The sequence below is a fragment of the Orcinus orca genome, chromosome 7 (genome assembly GCF_937001465.1).
Source record: "Orcinus orca chromosome 7, mOrcOrc1.1, whole genome shotgun sequence".
Lineage (NCBI taxonomy): Eukaryota > Metazoa > Chordata > Mammalia > Artiodactyla > Delphinidae > Orcinus > Orcinus orca.
In genome coordinates, this window is record NC_064565.1 from 32,376,516 (window position 1) to 32,398,010 (window position 21,495).

At 35.6% G+C, this 21,495-nt stretch overlaps 1 protein-coding gene across 1 annotated transcript in view; it reads right to left on the minus strand.

The window, feature by feature from the left end:
• Positions 1-21,495, minus strand: part of LRP1B (LDL receptor related protein 1B) — a 1,810,989-nt gene that overhangs the window by 1,114,800 nt on the left and 674,694 nt on the right. Inside the window, exon 3 of the mRNA XM_049711954.1 lies at positions 8,480-8,617. Within this exon, the coding sequence (XP_049567911.1) occupies positions 8,480-8,617 (138 nt within the window). The remainder of the gene's footprint in view (positions 1-8,479; positions 8,618-21,495) is intronic.

Sequence of the window (21,495 nt, forward strand, 5' to 3'; positions counted from 1 at the left end):
AACTAAATGAAGTAGAGACAGGCAACCTTCCAGAAAAAGAAGTCAGAATAATGATACTGAAGATGATCCAGGACCTTGGAAAAAGAATGGAGGCAAAGATCAAGAAGATGCAAGAAATGTTTAACAAAGACATAGAAGAATTAAAAAACAAGTACCTGGAAGAATTAAGGAACAAACAAACAGAGATGAACAATACAATATACACTAAATGAAATGAAAAATACACTACAAGGAATCAATAGCAGAATAACTGAGGTAGAAGAATGGATAAGTGACCTGGAAGGCCAAATGGTGGAATTCACTGCCATGGAACAGAATAAAGAATAAAGAATGAAAAGAAATGAAGACAGCCTAAGAGACCTCTGGGACAACAGTAAACACACCAACATTCACATTATAGGGGTCCCAGAAAGGGAAGAGAGAGAGAAAGGACCCAAGAAAATATTTGAAGAGATTATAGTCAAAAACTTCCCTAACATGGGAAAGGAAATAGCCACCCAAGTCCAGGAAGTACAAAGTCCCAGGCAGGATAAACCCAAGGAGAAACATGCCAAGACACATAGTAATCAAATTGACAAAAATTAAAGACAAAGAAAAATTATTTCTGGATAAAAACTCTCCAGAAAGTGGGCACAGAGGGAACATACCTCAACATAATAAAGGCCATATATGACAAACCCACAGCAAACATAATTCTCAATGGTGAAAAACTGAAAGCATTTCCTCTAAGACAGGAAAAAGACAAGGATGTCCACTCTCACCACTTTTATTCAACATAGTTTTAGAAGTCCTAGCTACAGCAATCAGAGAAAAAAAGAAATAAAAGGAATCCAAATTGGAAAAGAAGTAAAACTGTCACTGTTTGCAGATGACATGATACTCTACATACATAATCCTAAAGACACCACCAGAAAATGACCAGAGCTAATCAATGAATTTGGTAAAGTTGCAGGATACAAAATTAACGCACAGAATACACTAACAACGAAAAATGAGAAATTGAAATTAAGGAAACAACCCCATTCACCATTGCAACAAACAGAAAAAAATACCTAGGAATAAACCTACCTAAGGAGGTAAAAGTCCTGTACTCAGAAAACTATAAGACACTGATGAAAGAAACCGAAGATGACACAAACAGATGGAGAGATATACCATGTTCTTGGATTGGAAGAATCAATAATGTGAAAATGACTATACTACCCAAAGCCATCTACAGATTCAATGCAATCCTTATTAAATTACCAATGGCATTTTTTACAGAACTAGAACAAAAATTCTTAAAATTTGTATGGAGACACAAAAGACCCCAAGTAGCCAAAGCAATCTTGAGGGAAAAAAACGGAGCTGGAGGAATCAGACTCCCTGACTTCAGACTATACTACAAAGCAACAGTAATCAAGACAATACAGCACGGGCACAAAAACAGAAATATCGATCAGTGGAGCAGGATAGAAAGCCCAGAGATAAACCCACGCACCTATGGCCAATGAATCTATGACAAAGGAGGCAAGGATATACAATGGAGAAAAGACAGTCTCTTCAGTAAGTGGTGCTGGGAAAACTGGGCAGCTACATGTAAAAGAATGAAATTAGAACCCTCCCTAACACCATATACAAAAATAAACTCAAAATAGATTAAAGACCTAAATGTAAGCCTGGACACTATAAAACTCTTAGAGGAAAACATAGGAAGAACACTCTTTGACATAATCAAAGCAAGATCTTTTTCAACCCACCTCCTAGAGTAATGGAAATAAAAACAAAAATAAACAAATGGGACATAATTAAACTTAAAAGCTTTTGCACAACAAAGGAAACTATAAAAAAGACGAAAAGACAACCCTCCGAATGGGAGAAAATATTTGCAAATGAATCAATGAACAAAGGATTTAATCTCCAAAATATATAAACAGCTCATGCAGCTCAATATTAAAAAAACAAACAACCCAATCCCAAAATGGGCAGAAGACCTAAATAGACATTTCTCCAAAGAAGACATACAGATGGCCAAGAAGCACATGAAAAGCTGCTCAACATCACTAATTAGAGAAATGCAAATCAAAACTACAATGAGGTATCACCTCACACCAGTCAGAGTGGGCATCATCAGAAAATCTATAAACAATAAATGCTGGAGAGGGTGTGGAGAAAAGGGAACGCTCTTGCACTGTTGGTGGGAATGTAAACTGATACACCCACTATGGAGAACAGTACGGAAGTTCCTTAAAAAACTAAAAATAGAATTACCATATGACCCAGCAATCCCACTTCTGGGCATATAACCTGAGAAAACCATAATTCAAAAAGACACATGCACCCCAATGTTCACTGCAGCACTGTTTACAATAGCCAAGTCATGGAAGTAACCTAAATGCCCATCGACAAATGGATAAAGAAGATGTGGTACATATGTACAGTGGAATATTACTCAGCCATAAAAAGGAATGAAATTGGGTCATTTGTAGAGACATGGAAGGACCTAGGGACTGTCATACAGATTGCAGTAAGTCAGAAAGAGAAAAACAAATATCGTATATTAATGCATATATGTGGAATCTAGAAAAATGGTACAGATGATCCAGTTTGCAAGGCAGAAGTAGAGACACACATGTAGAGAACAAATGTATGGACACCAAATGGGGAAAGAGTCGGGGGGAGGAAGATGAGAGAGAGAGAGAATTTGAGATGACATTTTAATAAAGAATATCTCTTTTTTTAAGTTAGATCCTTCAGTGTTAGATCATTTTAAGCTATTAATATATCTATGCACCATTTTTTCTATATTTACAAAATTTTGTTTCCATAGTTATTCTTAAAAATAAATCTGTCTGGGGGGATAGAGCACTAGTTAGTATAATATTAACATTAATCAAAGATGTAAATCCACTACAAAAAGATTTATTTCCAATAAAAAATCTTAGATTATCATTTTGAATTCTGGGCTATGATACAGAGCCAAATTACTTAGTTACTTTTCCCAAAGGTATTCAGTTAGCTATTTAACTGTCTCTAGAAGTCAACATATTCAAACAAACAGCTGAAACTTGAAATCCAATTCTTTTTAGCAGAATTAGTTTACAAGTATATCTGATAAATCAGTGTTAAAAAGTCAAATATCTTACTAATTAAGCAGAAGTTAAAAAAACTAAACCTCTGAAAAATGAATATATGTACTTATGTATGTACATATATATGTGAACCTATGCATATATGCATGTATATGTACACACCTCTATACATATATATAATTAGAACAGTCTGCAACAAGTATACTCTCCTAATTTCATATATGTGTCATTGGTCAACATAAACTACATCTGCAATAGTCTTGCAGAGGAAGGATACACTTGTAGAAGATCTGTTCTTTCTAGGAATTGTTGCTTTGCTTCTGAGAAGCATTAATTTGGCCCTGAAACCAACCAGTGTCAAGGGTCATAGCCATTCACTAAACTATCTCAATTGCTTAAACTAATCTCTTTGGAGAAAATACTTACACTTAAGATAGATCTGAGACTATCTGATCACCTTAACACAACCCAACACAAAGAAAGAATACAGAGGATCTACTCAGTTGCAGGAGCTTTAGTAATCAAACGTGGCCTGAGCACACAAACCCAGGTCCTCCTGGCTAATTCCAGTTTGCTTGTTTTCTAGCTCTAGGTTTACTGATGTTTCAAGTGACTTGAGTACACACTGTGAAGTTTCCCTCCATGTGCTTTAAGCTGTATGTTGCTGACAGATACACTTTCTATAACACTGCTTATAACTGTACCTCTTTTCCATACCTTTGTTTTCAGATTCTGCATGCTGAAATCCCCTTCTGTAGCATGGTAAGCTCATTTTAATTTAGAAAGAGATTGGTAGTACTTTTCAATAGGAACTTTTAAAATAGAAATAGAACAAGATCCATTCATACAATAAAATGAAAGTAAAAACAATAAAATGCTCCAAATTCATTTGTTTTCCTTATTGAATTCACTAACTTCTTTCTTTCCTTCCTTCCTTTTTGGTAGCTAAAAGCTATTCTGATGCTACTCTGAAATCAGTGTTGTAATGACTAACGAAGCACCACCACAAGATAAAATTTGTTTTCTTCATTTTTCCAGAAAGGAGAGTCCTGAATTTGAGTTAAGAATTAATTCCTAACTCTTTTATTAAATTCAATTTTGTCAAATCAATTAATTAAATCTAATTAATTGGGGTAGATTAATTCCTTTTTGGAATATTTGAAATATATGAGATCCACACAGAAGTTTTAAGGATTACTAATTTTCCTATGGTGAATCACTGTAGTTATTAATAAGGTTTGCCATTTACCTTGGTCCATTTTGAGAAAGCCTCTAATTTGTAAATTAGCTCCAGGATTTTTTGGCATCATCTCATAAGAATTTACTTTTATGAATAGTAATATAAAAGAAAAATATATAAAATTTTAAACACAAGTCAGTGTCTAAAACAAATACATTAAAATAAACATACTAGAATTACTAGAATCTAAAATAAATACATTAGATTGTAGGTAGAGAAAAATGTAATTGCATATCAGGAAAATTATATTCTAATTGGCAAGTAAAATAATCAAATGGAATTCTAAAATTTCTTAATATGCATTATTTCAAGGAGTTAGATGATACACACAAGAATCTTATTCTTCTTTAGGTTCCTGATCAAATACACCAAATTAATACATTATACACTCATAATCATGTAGGAAGAGGTTTAGAAAAGAGAAATCAGAAAAGAAGAGTATGTGTGTCTGTGTATGCATACTTGTGTGTCTGTGTGGGGAGCTTTTCAGATGTCAGAGAGTGTCATTTCCTAATCAGTTTTAATAAGCTCTTCACACACTTATCCCCTTGAATTTAAAGGGAGATTGGAATGCTTACTGGAAAACATAGATTACATAATCACTTTTTTCGGGCCACAGAAGAGAGAATCCCTTTTTGCAGTGACCGGAAGAGTTCCCATACTCTTTTAAAAGAATAATAGCAGAGAGCACACCAGAGACTGTCAGTCCCTTGAGCATTTAAATATGCGACCGTTTTGCACTGCAAATATAATTTAACTAGGGTTGTGAATAAAAAGAGGGCTTCTCTTCTTTATAGCTACTTTAAATGTCAACAAAATGAATTATCTTAAGAATGTCAAATACTAAAATGGTGTTTTGATACACCTCAGTCCAAGTATTCTCCATTAGTTGAATTTGTTCACTTCCTCCAGCATTCTGGAAGAAGGATTTTTGTGGAACTATCCTGTATTGAGAGGTATCATACTGTATAGAATATGTTTTCATTGCTCATGCAATTTACATATAGTGATATTACCACCAATATGAAATATTATGCAGGAAGACATGAAATTATCTGAAATATAATGTGGTGATTTTGAAGGTTCATATTGTAAAATTTTTACAAGTACAGTCCTATATATAAGTACACCCATATGCAAAAATCCACTGTGCTCTTTAAATGAAGCTAAATTATGGAGATTAAAATATCAGTGTTATAGAAAATCATTAATAATAGATATCTTTTCATTACCCTTACCAAGGAGAAATTGATTTTTTCTAGGAAACCATTCAGAAAACAATTCAGTTAATACAAAAGCACTCCCAAGACCAAAATATCACCTCCAAAATGTTATATTTTTCTCCTTATTAATTTTCATAAAGGCTACAAATATATCACCAAACGTACTTTGGAACTTTTATGAGTATAAAGAAAACATCCATCTTTGAATTGTGTCTTAGGCTTCATAATTATTTAGAGTGTGTGCTTGGAATCCAACAAAAAGGAAGAAATGGAAAGAGAAGTGATTTAAAAAGAATTTTTCTACAGAAAAAAGCATTTCTAAAAATCAATGTGATGTTTGAATTAACCTGGTTTCTTTCTTTATTGTATGTCTATAGTAAATGAAAAAGTCCTTAGAGACTTGATGGGGCTGTTGCCTAATGAACTCTTCAGAAAACATCTTTTCATTGAATGTGACCCAGAATCAGGAGGAAGGTTGAAGGTGGGAAAGTACACTCAGTTCCCATGATATACTTTTGCATATAATCAATCATCTTTTCTAAACACAAACCATATACATGTGATAAATCTGGTGTTGCTTCCAAGATTTCTATTTTGTCTATGTGTCTGGGGCACCTTATCAGGCCAAGCAGGGAAACACATTTCTGATATTTCTTTCTCAATGCAGAAATACTTTATTAAACCACTGACTCTGGAATCACTGTGTCATTCAGTCATCTTGATCCTACCATTCTATGTAGTTGTGCAAGGCCACAGAATTAGGTGAAAACCCCTCTACTGAGGTAAATAACAGGTAGAGATCCAAATATACTTCTTATTTCTAAGTCCACCACAGGTCATAATACGTTAAGTCTTTTAAAACACTTTATTTGGTGAAATTTAGAAATATTAAAAAGGCCAAAGTGGTACAATCAGCCTCCCACTGGCAAATTAAGAAATAAAAAAGGTTGTCACTGTGATAAAGATATGAAACTTGGAACAGTTGGAAACTTAAATTAGAACAGGAAAAAAGATGGAAGCTACAAATTCTAAACCTCAGTCTGAAGTATATGCTATCTTTTCAAAAATCAACAGAATTTAATATCATTTCATTTTTGTTCAGATATTGAATAGTTAGTTGATCCCCTGTTTTACTATTAACATATCCCTTTATCTTTTAAATCCCAGCTCTAAATTTTATTAGAGAACTCAGATATATTTTCATATGATCCACAGCACTGAAATATGTTTAAGATACTCAAATCTGTATAATCACCTCTGAGAAGTATTTGGCAATGTGATGATTTCACTCTTTTAGAAGCTTAGTCACACATGTCTATCTGAAATTTTGTTTTAAGTGTAATAAGAACCCTGAATTATAACTAAAGCAAATAGAATTAGGCTCTAGAAAATATAATTTCTGTAAAGAAAATTAAACTTTTTAACTTCTAGTACGTTGTAATTCACTAATTTACTTTCTATTAATATCACTTTTAAAGCTATACAATTATAAAAAGGAGTACATGTCACAAAGCCTCTAAATACAAATAAAATTTCTTATTAATTATTATTACACGTGTTCATAAGTAAAACTAAGAATCAACTGGCTCCTTATGTGACCCTGTCAGAGTTCAAGGCTAAGAAAGGAAACTTGGCCAAAGAAGGAAGACCTTTAACTTCTCAATCTGAATATGTCTACAGGGCCAGAGTAATTGGACATCCCTTTAGAAAGAGGGAAAAGACCTAGTGATCCAGCTGATCTATGCTGTCTCAACATCCTTACCACTTTGAATTACCTTTCTACAAGATTTACTCTTTTTCTAATATACGTCTCCATCTCTGGTTTTGAACCCAGTTTATTTCAGCCCAAATGTGGGAAACTGGCAGCCAGTAAGCCCTGACACATCTCCAAACAAGTTGCGTTAGGCCTGTACATTGCTGACCATACAATGTTTAAAAAACAGTAGCTAACTTTGAACATTTTAAACACAAAGATGTGGAGCTCCTCCTGAAAACCTGGAATTGACCTAGGACCTTTCCAAAATGGGAGCAATTTAGTGTCAATCTGTCCAGACACCAGACATGCATCTCCAGCTTTCTACAGTTCCTTCCATTCTTTATTGTCTCACTGACCTCGACACGAAGAACGTCTTACTCTTTGACAGTTCCAATAAACATCCTTTGTGTTACATTCAACATGCTAGAATCTGAGTTAGAACCTTCTGATTCAGTGGTTTCTTTCCCGCTTCCAAGTTGAAGACTGATTCACTTGACTGAAACCTTGATTCTGTTTCCAGATCACAGTCCTTACCTTAATCCTCAACTTTTTCCTGTTTCTTTGTCAAACATTTTATCCTCCCCTTCCCAACCAGTTCTATTGGAATATACCAGTTCCAATTAACTTTTTATAAATTTGAGATTTAGTTACTCCTATCATTAGTATATAGGTAAACTCTTGACCACTGTAGAACGCAGGTTTTTAACAAGAATGAAAATTACAAGAAAGTTAACAGTATAACTTCAGGGAAATAATATTAAGGGAAAATTTCCCATGATACATTCTATTAAAATATTTGATGGCAGAGGTTTTACTTCAAATACCCTTTGTTTAAGCAACAGTTCAGAGAAACAAGTTTTATATGTATGGTATCAATACTGTAACTAAGACTTCTCTTTTGTCCTTTGCTCAAAAGTACTCCTTTCTATGAAATATATAATTGTTTAAGAGCCCAACTTCAAAGTCTAAATGTGTGTGTTTTTTTTTTCTAACAGCATTTTTCAATAAAGCACAATAGTCACAGCTTTGAAATGCATATTGAGTGTCTCTGGCAATAAAACTCATGCTTTCTCAATAACTGATAAGGTTGTGGTTGAAAGAAAAGACAGGTTATAGGTTGTCTTTGAACTTTCATGAAAACTATGAAAAATTCAATATTTCAGTTGTATTTTTCCACAAATGGACTCACCACGGCAATGAACTCCTTCATCATACCCATCTGAGCAGTCCAGGACGCCGTTGCAGAGCTGGGATAAATGGACACATCTGTTGGCACCAAGGCAAGCAATGTGATTCAAGGGGCACTTGATTTCTACCTCCTCAGGACCTGGAAAAACGCAAAAAGGAACACAGTGATTTAGCTTTTTTTTTTTTTAACACTAAAACTGTTAAGCACGAGAAATTACTAGCGTGAATTCACAAAATAAAATGATAGGCAATACTACCGGAGGGCAGCTCTGATTCTCAGAGACATCAAAATTGGCCTATGTAATAAAAAAATACCTAATTTTTAAAGGCTGCATAGGAAATAAAATAATATGTATGTTTTTCAAATAATGCATTTAAAACACAAGTATTCTTTCGACCCTTAAAGAGGCATGGATTGAAAATCTAAGGGTTGGTTTGAGTCACTGTTCTATTTCTTATCCTTAGATAAGTGGACAAGGTACTTAAACCCTGTAAGTTTCAAGTCCTGCAACTGTGAAATATGAATAATGGCAACTTCTTGGCATGGCTCTTTTTATTTATTTTATTTTATTTTTTAATTGATGAGTACACATCAAGCGTTAGGCACTAAGTGCTTTACATGTATTAACTCATTTAATCTTCCTAACAGCCTTTTGAACTGGTACTATCTCTGTTCCCATTTTACAGATTTGGAAACTTGAGACATCAAAGCTAAATAATGGGACCAAAATACAGCTGGAATTATCCTATGTTATGTCTGAGTGCACAGAGACCCCAAATGAGTTATCAGCAGTTCTACAGTGAACAGGAACTGGGGGTTAGCACTAGAACTCATTGTACAGCCTGACCATTTTAAACAAACAAATCCATCCATACTACGCAAATACATACAGAAAGGTTCTTTGTGCTTCCTGAATAAGGAGGCCAGATAATTTGTACAGACACTCCTCTAGAGATGATCAACTAGGGTTCGGGAAGATCTTTTCCCTTGTATTCTTATAATGCAAAATACTATTAGATGAACGGATACTGTGCTTTTGCTCTGATGCATAGCTACTTTGAAAACCTATACACTGAAAACATTTTTTTTTTGAATTTTTGAATTTTATATTATTTATTTTTTTATACAGCAGGTCCTTATTAGTCATCCATTATATACACATCAGTGTATACATGTCAATCCCAATAGCCCAATTCATCACACCACCACCACCACCCCCCGCCGCTTGCCCCCTTTGGTGTCCATACGTTTGTTCTCTGCATCTGTGTCTCAATTTCTGCCCTGCAAACCGGTTCATCTGTAACATTTTTCTAGGTTCCACATATATGCGTTAATATATGATACTTGTTTTTCTCTTTCTGACTTACTTCACTCTGTATGACAGTCTCTAGATCCATCCATGTCTCAACAAATGACCAATTTTGTTCCTTTTTATGGCTGAGTAATATTCCATTGTATATATGTACCACATCTTCTGTATCCATTCATCTGGCAATGGGCATTTAGGTTGCTTCCACTACCTGGCTATTGGAAATAGTGCTGCAATGAACATTGGGGTGCATGTGTCTTTTTGAATTATGGTTTTCTCTGGGTATATGCCCAATACTGGGATTGCTGGATCATCTGGTAATTCTATTTTTAGTTTTTTAAGGAAACTCCATACTGTTCTCCACAGTGGCTGTAACAATTTACATTCCCACCAACAGTGCAAAAGGATTCCCTTTTCTCCACACCCTCTCCAGCATTTGTTGTTTGTAGATTTTCTGATGATGCCCACTCTAACTGCTGTGAGGTGATAACTCGTTGTAGTTTTGATTTGCATTTCTCTAATAATTAGTGATGTTGAGCAGCTTTTCATGTGCTTCTTGGCCATCTGTATGTCTTCTTTGGAGAAATGTCTATTTAGGTCTTCTGCCCATTTTGGGATTGGGTTGTTTGTTTTTTTAATATTGAGCTGCATGAGCTGTTTATATATATTGGAGATTAATCCTTTGTCCATTTATACGTTTGCAAATATTTTCTCCCATTCTCAGGGTTGTCTTTTTGTCTTGTTTATGGTTTCTTTTGTTGTGCAAAATCTTTGAAGTTTCATTAGGTCCCATTTGTTCATTTTTGGTTTTGTTTCCATTACTCTAAGAGGTGTATCAAAAAAGATCTTGCCGTGATTTATGTCAAAGAGTGTTCTTCCTATGTTTTCCTCTAAGAGTTTTATAGTTTCCAGGCTTACATTCACGCCTCTAATCCATTTTGAGTTTATTTTTCTGTATGGTGTTAGGGAGGGTTCTAATTTCATTCTTTTACATGTAGCTGTACAGTTTTCCCAGCACCACTTATTGAAGAGACTGTCTTTTCTCCATTGTATATCCTTGCCTCCTCCGTCATAGATCAGTTAACCATAGGTGCGTGGGTTTATCTCTGGGCTTTCTATCCTGCTCCACTGATCTATATTTCTGTTTTTGTGCCCATACTGTATTGTCTTGATTACTGTAGCTCTGTAGTATAGTCTGAAGTCAGGGAGTCTGATTCCTCCAGCTCCGCTATTTTCCCTCAAGACTGCTTTGGGTGTCCGGGGTCTTTTGTGTCTTCATACAATTTTTAAGATATTTTCTTCTAGTTCTGTAAAAATTGCCATTGGTAATTTGATAGGGATTGCATTGCATCTGTTGATTACTTTGGGTAGTACAGCCTTTTCATAATACTGATTCTTCCAATCCAAGAACATGGTATATCTCTCCATCTGTTGGTATCATCTTTAATTTCTTTCATCAGTGTCTTACAATTTTCTGCATACAGGTCTTTTGTCTCCCTCGGTAGGTTTATTCCTAGGTATTTTATCCTTTTTGTTGCAATGGTAAATGGGAGTGTTTCCTTAATTTCTCTTTCAGAATTTTCATCATTAGTATATAGGAATGCAAAAGATTTCTGTGCATTAATTTTGTACCCTGCAACTTTACCAAATTCATTGATTAGCTCTACTAATTTTCTGGTGGCATATTTACAATTCTCTATGTATAGTAATCATGTCATCTGCAAACAGTGACAGTTTTACTTCTTCTTTTCCAATTTGTATTACTTTTATTTCTTTTTCTTCTCTGACTGTTGCGGCTAGGACTTCCAAAACTATGTTGAATAACAGTGGTGAGAGTGGACATCCTTGTCTTGTTCCTGATCTTAGAGGAAATGCTTTCAGTTTTTCACCACTGAGATGATGTTTGCTGTGGGTCTGTTGTATATGGCCTTTATTATGTCGAGGTAGGTTCCCTCTATGCCCACTTTCTGGAGAGTTTTTATCATAAATCGGTGTTGAATTTTGTCAAAAGATTTTTCTGCATCTATTGGGATGACCATATGGTTTTTATTCTTCAATTTGTTAATATGGTGTATCACATTGATTGATTTGCATATATTGAAGAATCCTTGCATCACTGGGATAAATCCCACTTGCTCATAGTGTCTGATCCTTTTAATGTGTTGTTGGATTCTGTTTGCTAGTATTTTGTTGAGGATTTTTGCATCCATATTCATCAGAGATATTGGTCTGTAATTTTCTTTTTTTGTACTATCTTTGTCTGGTTTTGGTATCAGGGTGATGGTGGCCTCATAGAATGAGTTTGGGAGTGTTCCTTCCTCTGCAATTTTTTGGAAGAGTTTGAGAAGAATGGGTGTTAGTTTTTCTCTAAAGGTTTGATAGAATTCACCTGTGAAGCCATCTGGTCCTGGACTTTTGTTTGTTGGAAGGTATTTAATCAGAGTTTCAATTTCATTACTTGTGATTGGTCTGTTCATATTTTCTCTTTCTTCCTGGTTCAGTCTTGGAAGGTTATATACGTTTCTAAGAATTTGTCCATTTCTTCCAGGTTGTCCATTTTATTGGCAAAGAGTTGCTTGTAGTAGTCTCTTAGGATGCTTTGTATTTCTGCCATGTCTGTTGTAACTTCTCCTTTTTCATTTCTAATATTATTGATTTGAGCCCTTTCCCTCTTTGTCTTCATCAGTCTGGCTAATGGTTTATCAATTTTGTTTACCTTCTCAAAGAACCAGCTTTTAGTTTTATTGATCTTCGCTATTCTTTTCTTTGTTTCTATTTCATTTATTTCTGCTCTGATCTTTATGATTTCTTTCCTTCTGCTAACTTTGGGTTTTGTTTGTTCTTCTTTCTCTGGTTCCTTTAGGTGTAAGTTAGATTGTTTATTTGAGACTTTTCTCATTTCCTGAGGAAGGCTTGTATAGCTATAAACTTCCCTCTTAGAACTCCTGTTGCTGCATCCCACAGGTTTTGGATCATTGTGTTTTCACTGTCATTTGTCTCTAGGTATTTTTTGATTTCCTCTTTGACTTCTTCAGTGATCTCTTGGTTATTTAGTAACATATTGTTTAGCCTCCATGTGTTTGTATATTTTACATTTTTTCCCTGTAAGTCATTTCTAATCTCATAGCATTGTGGTCAGAAAAGATGCTTGATATGACCAATTTTCTTAAATTTACTGAAGCCTGATTTGTGACCCAAGATGTGATCTATCCTGAAGAATGTTCCATGCACACTTGAGAAGAAAGTGTAATCTGCTGTTTTTGGATGGAATGGCCTATAAATATCAATTAAATCTATCTGGTCTATTGTGTCATTTAAAGCTTCTGTTTCCTTATTTCTTTTCACTTTGGATGATCTGTCCATTGGTGTAAGTGAGGTGTTAAAGTCCCCCACTATTATTGTGTTACTGTTGATTTCCTCTTTTATAGCTGTTAGCAGTTACCTTATGCATTGAGGTGCTCCTATGTTGGGTGCATATATATTTATAATTGTTATATCTTCTTCTTGGATTGATCCCTTGATCATTATGTAGTGTCCTTCCTTGTCTCTTGTAACATTCTTTATCTTAAAGTCTATTTTATCTGATATGAGTAGTGCTACTCCAGCTCTCTTTTGATTTCCACTTGCACGGAATATCTTTTCCCATCCCCTCACTTTCAGTCTGAATGTGTTCCTAGGTCTGAAGTGGGTCTCTTGTAGACAGCATATATATTGGTCTTGTTTTTGTATCCATTTAGCAAACCTGTGTCTTTTGGTTGGAGCATTTAATCCATTTACATTTAAGGTAATTATGGATATGTATGTTCCTATTACCATTTTCTTAATTGTTTTGGCTTTGTTTTGGTAGGTCCTTTTCTTCTCGTGTTTCCCACTTAGAGAAGTTTCTTTAGCATTCATCGTAGAGCTGGTTTGGTGGTGCTGAATTCTCTTAGCTTTTGCTTGTCTGTAAAGGTTTTGATTTCTCCATGGAATCTGAATGAGATCCTTGCTGGGTAGAGTAATCTTGGTTGTATGTTCTTCCCTTTCATCACTTTAAGTATATCAAGCCACTCCCTTCTGGCTTGTAGAGTTTCTGCTGAGAAATCAGCTGTTAACCTTATGGGAGTTCCCTTGTGTGTTATTTGTCATTTTTCCCCTGCTGCTTTCAATAATTTTTCTTTGTGTTTAATTTTTGCCAAATTGATTACTATGTGTCTTGGCGTGTTTCTCCTTGGGTTTATCCTGTATGGGACTCTCTGTGCTTCCTGGACTTCGGTGGCTATTTCCTTTCCCATGTTAGGGATGTTTTTGACTATAATCTCTTCAAATATTTTCTCAGGCCCTTTCTCTCTCTCTTCTCCTTCTGGGACCCCTATAATGCGAATGTTGTTGCATTTAATGTTGTCCCAGAGGTCTCTTAGGCTGTCTTCATTTCTTTTCATTCTTTTTTCTTTATTCTGTTCTGCAGCAGTGAATTCCACCATTCTGTCCTGCAGCAGTGAATTCCACCATTCTGTCTTCCAGGTCACTTATTCGTTCTTTTGCCTCAGTTATTCTGGTATTGATTCCTTCTAGTGTAGTTTTCTTTTCAGTTATTGTATTGTTCATCTCTGTTTGTTCTTTAATTCTTCTAGGTCTTTGTTAAACATTTCTTGCATCTTCTTGATCTTTGCCTCCATTCTTTTTCTGAATCCTGGATCATCTTCACTATCATTATTCTGAATTCTTCTTCTGGAAGGTTGCCTATCTCCACTTCATTTAGTTGTTTTTCTGGGGTTTTATCTTGTTCCTTCACCTGGTACATAGCCCTCTGCTTTTTCATCTTGTCTATCTTTCTGTGAATGTCGTTTTTTTTCCACAGGCTGCAGGACTGTAGTTCTTCTTGCTTCTGCTGTCTGCCCTCTGGTGGATAAGGCTATCTAAGAGGCTTGTGCAAGTTTCCTGATGGGAGGGACTGGTGAGGGGTAGAGCTGTGTGTTGCTCTGGTAGGCCAAGGTCAGTAAAACTTTAATCAGCTTGACTGCTGATGGGTGGGGCTGAGTTCCCTCCCTGTTGGTTGTTTGGCCTGAGGCAACCCAACACTGAAGCCTATGCAGGCTCTTTGGTGGGGCTAATTGCAGAGTCTGGGAGGGCTCATGCCATGGAGTACTTCCCAGAACTTCTGCTGCCAGTGTCCTTGTCCTCATGGTGAGACACAGGCACCCCGTGCCTCTGCAGGAGACCCTCCAACACTAGCAGGTAGGTCTGGTTCAGTCTCCTATGGGGTCACTGCTCCTTTCCCTGGGTCCCGACAGACACACTACTTTTTGTATGCCCTCCAAGAATGGAGTCTCTGTTTCCCCCAGTCCTGTCGAAGTTCTGCTATCAAATCCCACTAGCCTTCAAAGTCTGATTCTCTAGGAATTCCTCCCCCCGTTGCCAGACCCCCAGGTTCGGAAGCCTGACATGGGGCTCCAAACCTTCACTCCAGTGGGTGGACTTCTGTGGTATAATTGTTCTCCAGTTTGTGAGTCACCCACCCAGCAGTTATGTGATTTGATTTTATTGTGATTGTGCCCCTCCTACCATCTCATTGTGGCTTCTCCTTTGTGTTTGGATGTGGGTATCTTTTTTGATGAGTTCCAGTTTCTTCCTGTCAATGATTGTTCAGCAGTTAGTTGTGATTCTGGTGTTCTCGTAAGAGGGAGTGAGACCACATCCTTCTACTCCACCATCTTGGTTCAGGGCCACCATGACTCTTTTTAGAACTGTATCAGGTAACATGAACCAAAAGATTTTAGTGGAATTTAAATGAAGTTGTGTCCGCCTTAAAGGTATTTTATATTTTTAATCTGTTCTTTAGGAATATGAAGAACAGCTAGTTTTATACTTATTTATATGTGGATTCGCTTGTTTAAAAAAAAGTCTTTACCGAGCAAGTCTTATGCAACAGAATTGGCTAAAGAGTGGGGAGGTGATGATGAACAGGGAGGACTCATTTAGTTTACCTAGTGGTGGTAATTGCACTTTTCATAATTACCCCTTGTGTTTTTAAAGATACATTTAACTTGGAACACCAAGACTTTTTTTGAAGTTCACCAATTCCAAGTCTTTATCAAACATCTAAAATTCCTATTTATACTTGTTTTATAGGTACTCTCCAATTTCTCTCATAATGATCTGTAATCTTGCCCACCTCTCCCAAATCCAAAGTACAGTCACATAATAAGGCTACAGTCATGTATTAATCTGACACTGATTACTGCAATTGCCCAGATTTTTCAGTCAAGACACACTTAGGATAATCACAGTTTTGTCAATACCTATGGGACGTTAATTTAATCAATTTAGCATTAGTTTTCTCAGCTGTAAATGGAAATATCAATTGAGTCTACCAGTTGGGTTGTTGTGAGGGTCAAAAGTTATTCATGGCAAAGCTCTGAGAGATGTAGGCTCAGAGTAGGAATTCAACATGTGTTAGTCATGTAAATAAATGCAGCGCAGTGGAGATTCTTCTAGTGGAAAATCTGGAACCATATTCTTGAGTCCAGTTTCTGGTCCCATCAATTATAAACTGAGTAACTTGGGTAAGTTTTCTACTTTCTTTGTGTTTTACCAGGTTGTTATAAGAATTATATCAAAAACTCTTAGCATTTTTCTTGGCAAGTGCTAAATAAGTGATTGCTGTTATCATAGTTAAGAATGTTTTGAGAAGGTGAGTTACATCTTATAATGTTCTTTTCTGTTGCAAGCCCCTAAAGAAAAAAACAACCCCAAAAAATATGTTTTACTCTACTTAGTTGAGGCAAAATTATAAGAATAATGAAAAGGCCAATCTAACATCTTCTAGGATGTGCAAAATTAAGTATTTGTTCAACCATTTGTTTGGGGATATCAACAAATTTTTATGATGTAGCTTTACTAGCTGAAGTGTTACCACTAATAGGTTTCCTTGTATCTTTTCATGTATATTTATACAATTACTGCTATACAAGGGTATTCGTTTTGTCAAAAAAATTCATAAACCCAGGAGATTATAAAAATTTTTAGTTAGAAACCAAAAATGCATCAGTAGTTCTAAAAAAGCAAGATTTTTTTTAAAAAGTGATACTTGTGTTGGCTCAAATACAAGTATGAGTTTTCATTTTTAAGACTGTCAGGTAACTGATGAACATGACAGAAGGAGTGAAAATGTACATCTGGTGTTAAGGAAAAAGGCTCAGCTACTTATAAATTTTGAGAAAACAGGAAAAAATATTTGGGTTTCTCAGAGGCAATATACAGAACCATTAGATTCTTTCTACTGGTAACATGTAGGGACAAAAGAGAAATTTGTTTAGAAGAATGAAAGAGTCAATTGCTTTCTTCATAGACTAGCTACTATTGTTTCCCCCTACTCCCCTTGATATACTCTTGTCTTGGTTTCCCTCATTGCTGGGTAACTGGTAAGACAGCTGGGTGATGGCTTAATGGATTGTACCTTAACCAGTTCTTCCCAAATTTTCATACCAAAACATATTAAGACAATGAAAATTTGAAAGTTACACTGAAGTAAATAGCAGAAATTATCTGTAGAATAAGTGTAGCGGTTGCCCCAGGCCTTGGGAATTAACCTCAAAATTGAGGGAATCAATACCTTTAAGCTCTTTGACCAATGCTGATATACTTCAGTTGGAAAACTGCTAAAACCAAAATGTTGTTGTCTTTCTTGAAAATGGAGATAGAGATGGCAGTCTGAGAAATGGCAATGCTTGCCTCAATTCAAATTCTCAACTGAAACCAGGCAATATGGGTAAACAGTGTACTATTTCTTTGGGCAATAATCCATCCTTGATTCCCAATGAACATTTCTGAAGTAACGGTGTGTATAACCCATGAGGCTCCTTTAGTCCACCCTGATAACAGAGAGAAAACTCACCCTGATCACTACTTCTACCTATTTACATGTGACAAGAAGAGGCACAGGATAATGGAGGCTGCATGAATTCCTCAGAATATGTCAATGCTGCATTAAATGATTCACCTCTTGAAGACTTTCAGGCATTCAGAGCATTTCACAACCAGCAATCATTATTGGGACATAGAAAGGAACAGGGTTGGAGGCTCTCTGATATACCCAGAATTATCCCTTTAGTTGCTAAATCATGAGGACTTGGGGGGACCTGAGAGAGGCACTGTGATAACAGATTAGCACATGAGAAATTTTAAAATAGTACAAAGACTCTTAAAATTTTAACAAGTATGTTAGTCCTGGTGAGAATATCACTTCAGTTGTCAGTAATGCACATTTAGAAAACATTTCCAGTCCCTCAAATCTAATTTTAGGTGACCTGACCAAGGTAGCAGAATTTAAAATATAGTAATTAATTACAAGAAAGAAGAACTCTATCATGAGGAGGATTTAAAATATATAAACACTGGAGAATAGTATCCATGTTTTTAAATTTTCTATAAGCCTTACCCAATTAACTGAAATATCTTCCATTTTTTAATGAACCTCATTTTACAAATAAGCCTTCCAGGATAATGCAAGGATAGCATGATTCATCTGTATGTTCTTGAATGTTCAAATTATTTTTAAACATAACTCTGTTCAGTTAAAGTGATAGTGGAAGACATAAATCTCATCAAAGGTCCTTTCTGACTAAAGATAATCGAGATAGTTCATTGTGCGAAGGAGTGGAGATTTTTCTTCTGTAATGGCAGATATAGTCAAATATCTGAACTTGTCACAACATCATCATATCTTAGCAGGACCAGTATCAATCCTCCCCCACCGAAGTTAACCTCCTCACCCTACACTCTGTCACATCCCACTTTGGGGGTTTTGTCCCATCAAGATTTGCTGCTTGGTTGTATTTCCCATGTCTATCTTTCCAATAGGTCTGACTCCTCCCTGAAATCTCATTCAATTTTTTTAAACCTACACTCAAGAACAAAGTCACTTTTTCTGATTGAACATTTCTTGACGTAGTATCCCTTCTTTCCTACTTTTCTTAACTGTTAAACTTCTTCAAAATGTAGACTGCACCTGCTGTATTCCCATTCCCTTCTTACTCCAGCCACTGCACTTCCAACTCTGCTGAGCTTCTCCCCAAGGTCTTAGTGGTACCACTAACAGTGAAGCCGAAGGCATACAAGGTCCTTCAAAAGCTGGTCAGAATTCCTTTCTCTTAGACACAATTTCCACCATTATTTTTCATGCTTCTTAAACTCTTGTCACATTATTGCTGTTGTTATTTATACTATTCCATGAACACACTTAGATGTATTTCACACATGCTCTTTTATAAACTTTCCTCTCTCTCTGACTGGGAAACAAACATCTAGTATACTGCCTGACACAGAATAAACAGTGTTCAATACACAGTTGGTGAATGAAGTTGTAGCAATTGAACATTCTTTGATATGCTGGAAGTTACCTTTTTTTAATCATCAATGAATTCTCAGAATTGGTTTTACAAATACAGCTTTCACCCAATAACCAGTCTCAAAATCATAACTGTTCTCAGTTGCTGGCCACAAGAAATCAAAACTCCTTGGCCTAATATCATTGTCTAGTTGAAACTTATTAGCATTATTTACAATTAATTGCAATTGGTATTGTATACAAGTATTTTCAGTACTTAATACTCTACTTTATTCATCGTTATCATTCACCTCCCTAAAACACACATTTTTTCCCACCTATGGATTTTTTGGTATGCAATATCATCATCTGAAAAGTAAACCTTCTCTTTCTTTTTCACCCAGCAAGCTCTTTTTCACCTTCAAGCTCTGGCCTCTTCATCAAGTTTTCTTTGTGAAAAATAACAGGTAATAGTAGAAGCGTTCTGAGGCTTAGAGATCAAAACCTTGAATCAGAGTTTTTATCTGCCATGTATTAGCTGTCTAAACTTGAGTAAAGTACTTAACATCACATGATTGTCATAAGGATCAAATGAAATCATAGTTTGGGAAGCATACAAATTTTTTATTTGTTGTTTTGTTTTTCTTGCTCTCTGGGGGTTTCTTTTGGTTTATTTGTAGGTGTCATTGATCCCAATTTGTTCTACGAACCCACAGAGATATTATTTCAAATTTTAATGTTTTTAACAGTACAAATATCTCTATAATTTATGAACTGTACTAATATATGCAGTTTCATGTATATTTCTTAAGGTACAAGGCCTTTATGCAAAATATATATATATATATATATATATATTTCCTCCCACTTTAAAATATAAAGCAGAATGTAGGAATAAAAAACATTGATTACTAATTGATATAAAATCAAGTAAATTTACCCAGTCTGAAGATAATTAAGGAAGCAGAAGACGAAATGTTCCATTTGGGAGTATCTTTTTTCTGAAATATAGAAGATTAGTGTTTCACCTTTAAGGCCAATGCTTTTTTCTTCCTGTTCTCTGGGATTACTTTACCTATTGTAGCCAGGTGACAGCTCCTGATTGCAGTTCTGAATTTCAGGGCAGTGTGGAAAGTCTACACAACCTGAAGCATGTATGACTCCCTGGTAGAAAGCATGTTAAAAGACTGATGCCTACCAAAACCCAAAACTAAACAAACAAAAAAATGCCAAAATCAGATAGTTCCACACATCCTCCAGAGGAAAGGGAGTCTTACTATAATAAAGGGATAATAAGCGGGGCAGCCAATGGCTCATCCACATGTCAGGACCGACAGCTGAGAGCCCTTCAATCTTTCATTCCACACATGTGTTAATGATTGCTTCTGAGCCAAAATCTATGCACACAGAGGCATCTCCATTGTCATTCTTAAGAGGGATTGCTTGTTTGCTTTTTCTTAGAAATTTGTAAAGGAAGACACTCTTCCTCTACAGGCTAAGATAAAGGTTAGATGTAGGTCCCCAGTTAAAGCCTAAAAACCAAAGGTAGGTTAATGTCAGGTGATAATGGAAGAAAAGATTTCGGTGGTATGTTGCCCAAATGCTAACAGTCAAAGGAAGTCTAAAACTATAAATCATTACCAAGACCCTCAAAAGACATTATTTAATTTCCCCTCCAAAACAGTAAGTAACAAAGCTGATATTTGATGAGTAGATATATAAGAAGGGAAAACTAGTAAATACAATGTCTCTGTACTTTCATCTTTTCAGATTAAGAACTATTTTGAGAATCTTTTTGACGGCAAGCATCATTTTTCATCCAATTAACTCTTCACTATAATTTGAATAACACGAAGACAGCTCCACAAAAACTGGAGAACAAGCTTTTTTTATTTTACAGGGCTCCCTCAAGACAACATTAAATTATACATACTGACTTAAATACTATCTTTCTGATTTAAAGAGAAGTTTGCTCCATGACCCTTGATCAAACAACCTAGAATGACTGTGATATATGTGAACAAGTAGCAAGATCTTTCCTGATTCCACTGGTAAGTTTATTAAAATAAAAGTTATTTGATAGGAGTTATTCGTTCATTATTCCATTTGGGAAAAAAAAAAAAAAAAAAAAAAACCTGATACTTGCTTAGAAAAAATGGAGAAGAGAGAAGAGGAATAAATATATGCCTTGAGTAACTCCATCACATTTTGAAAAGAAATTCTTCGCTGTGTGTGAAAACAAACAATTGTTTGAGGGACCTGGTTAGCATACAAATGGTTTTACAGTGAGAGGGACTGGTTAGAGCACATGTAGTTAATCGTTCTAGTTGCACTAGAACCACGTTGCAAAGACATGGTGATTTTTACATAGGCCAATTTATACTTGAGAGGAAGACAGAA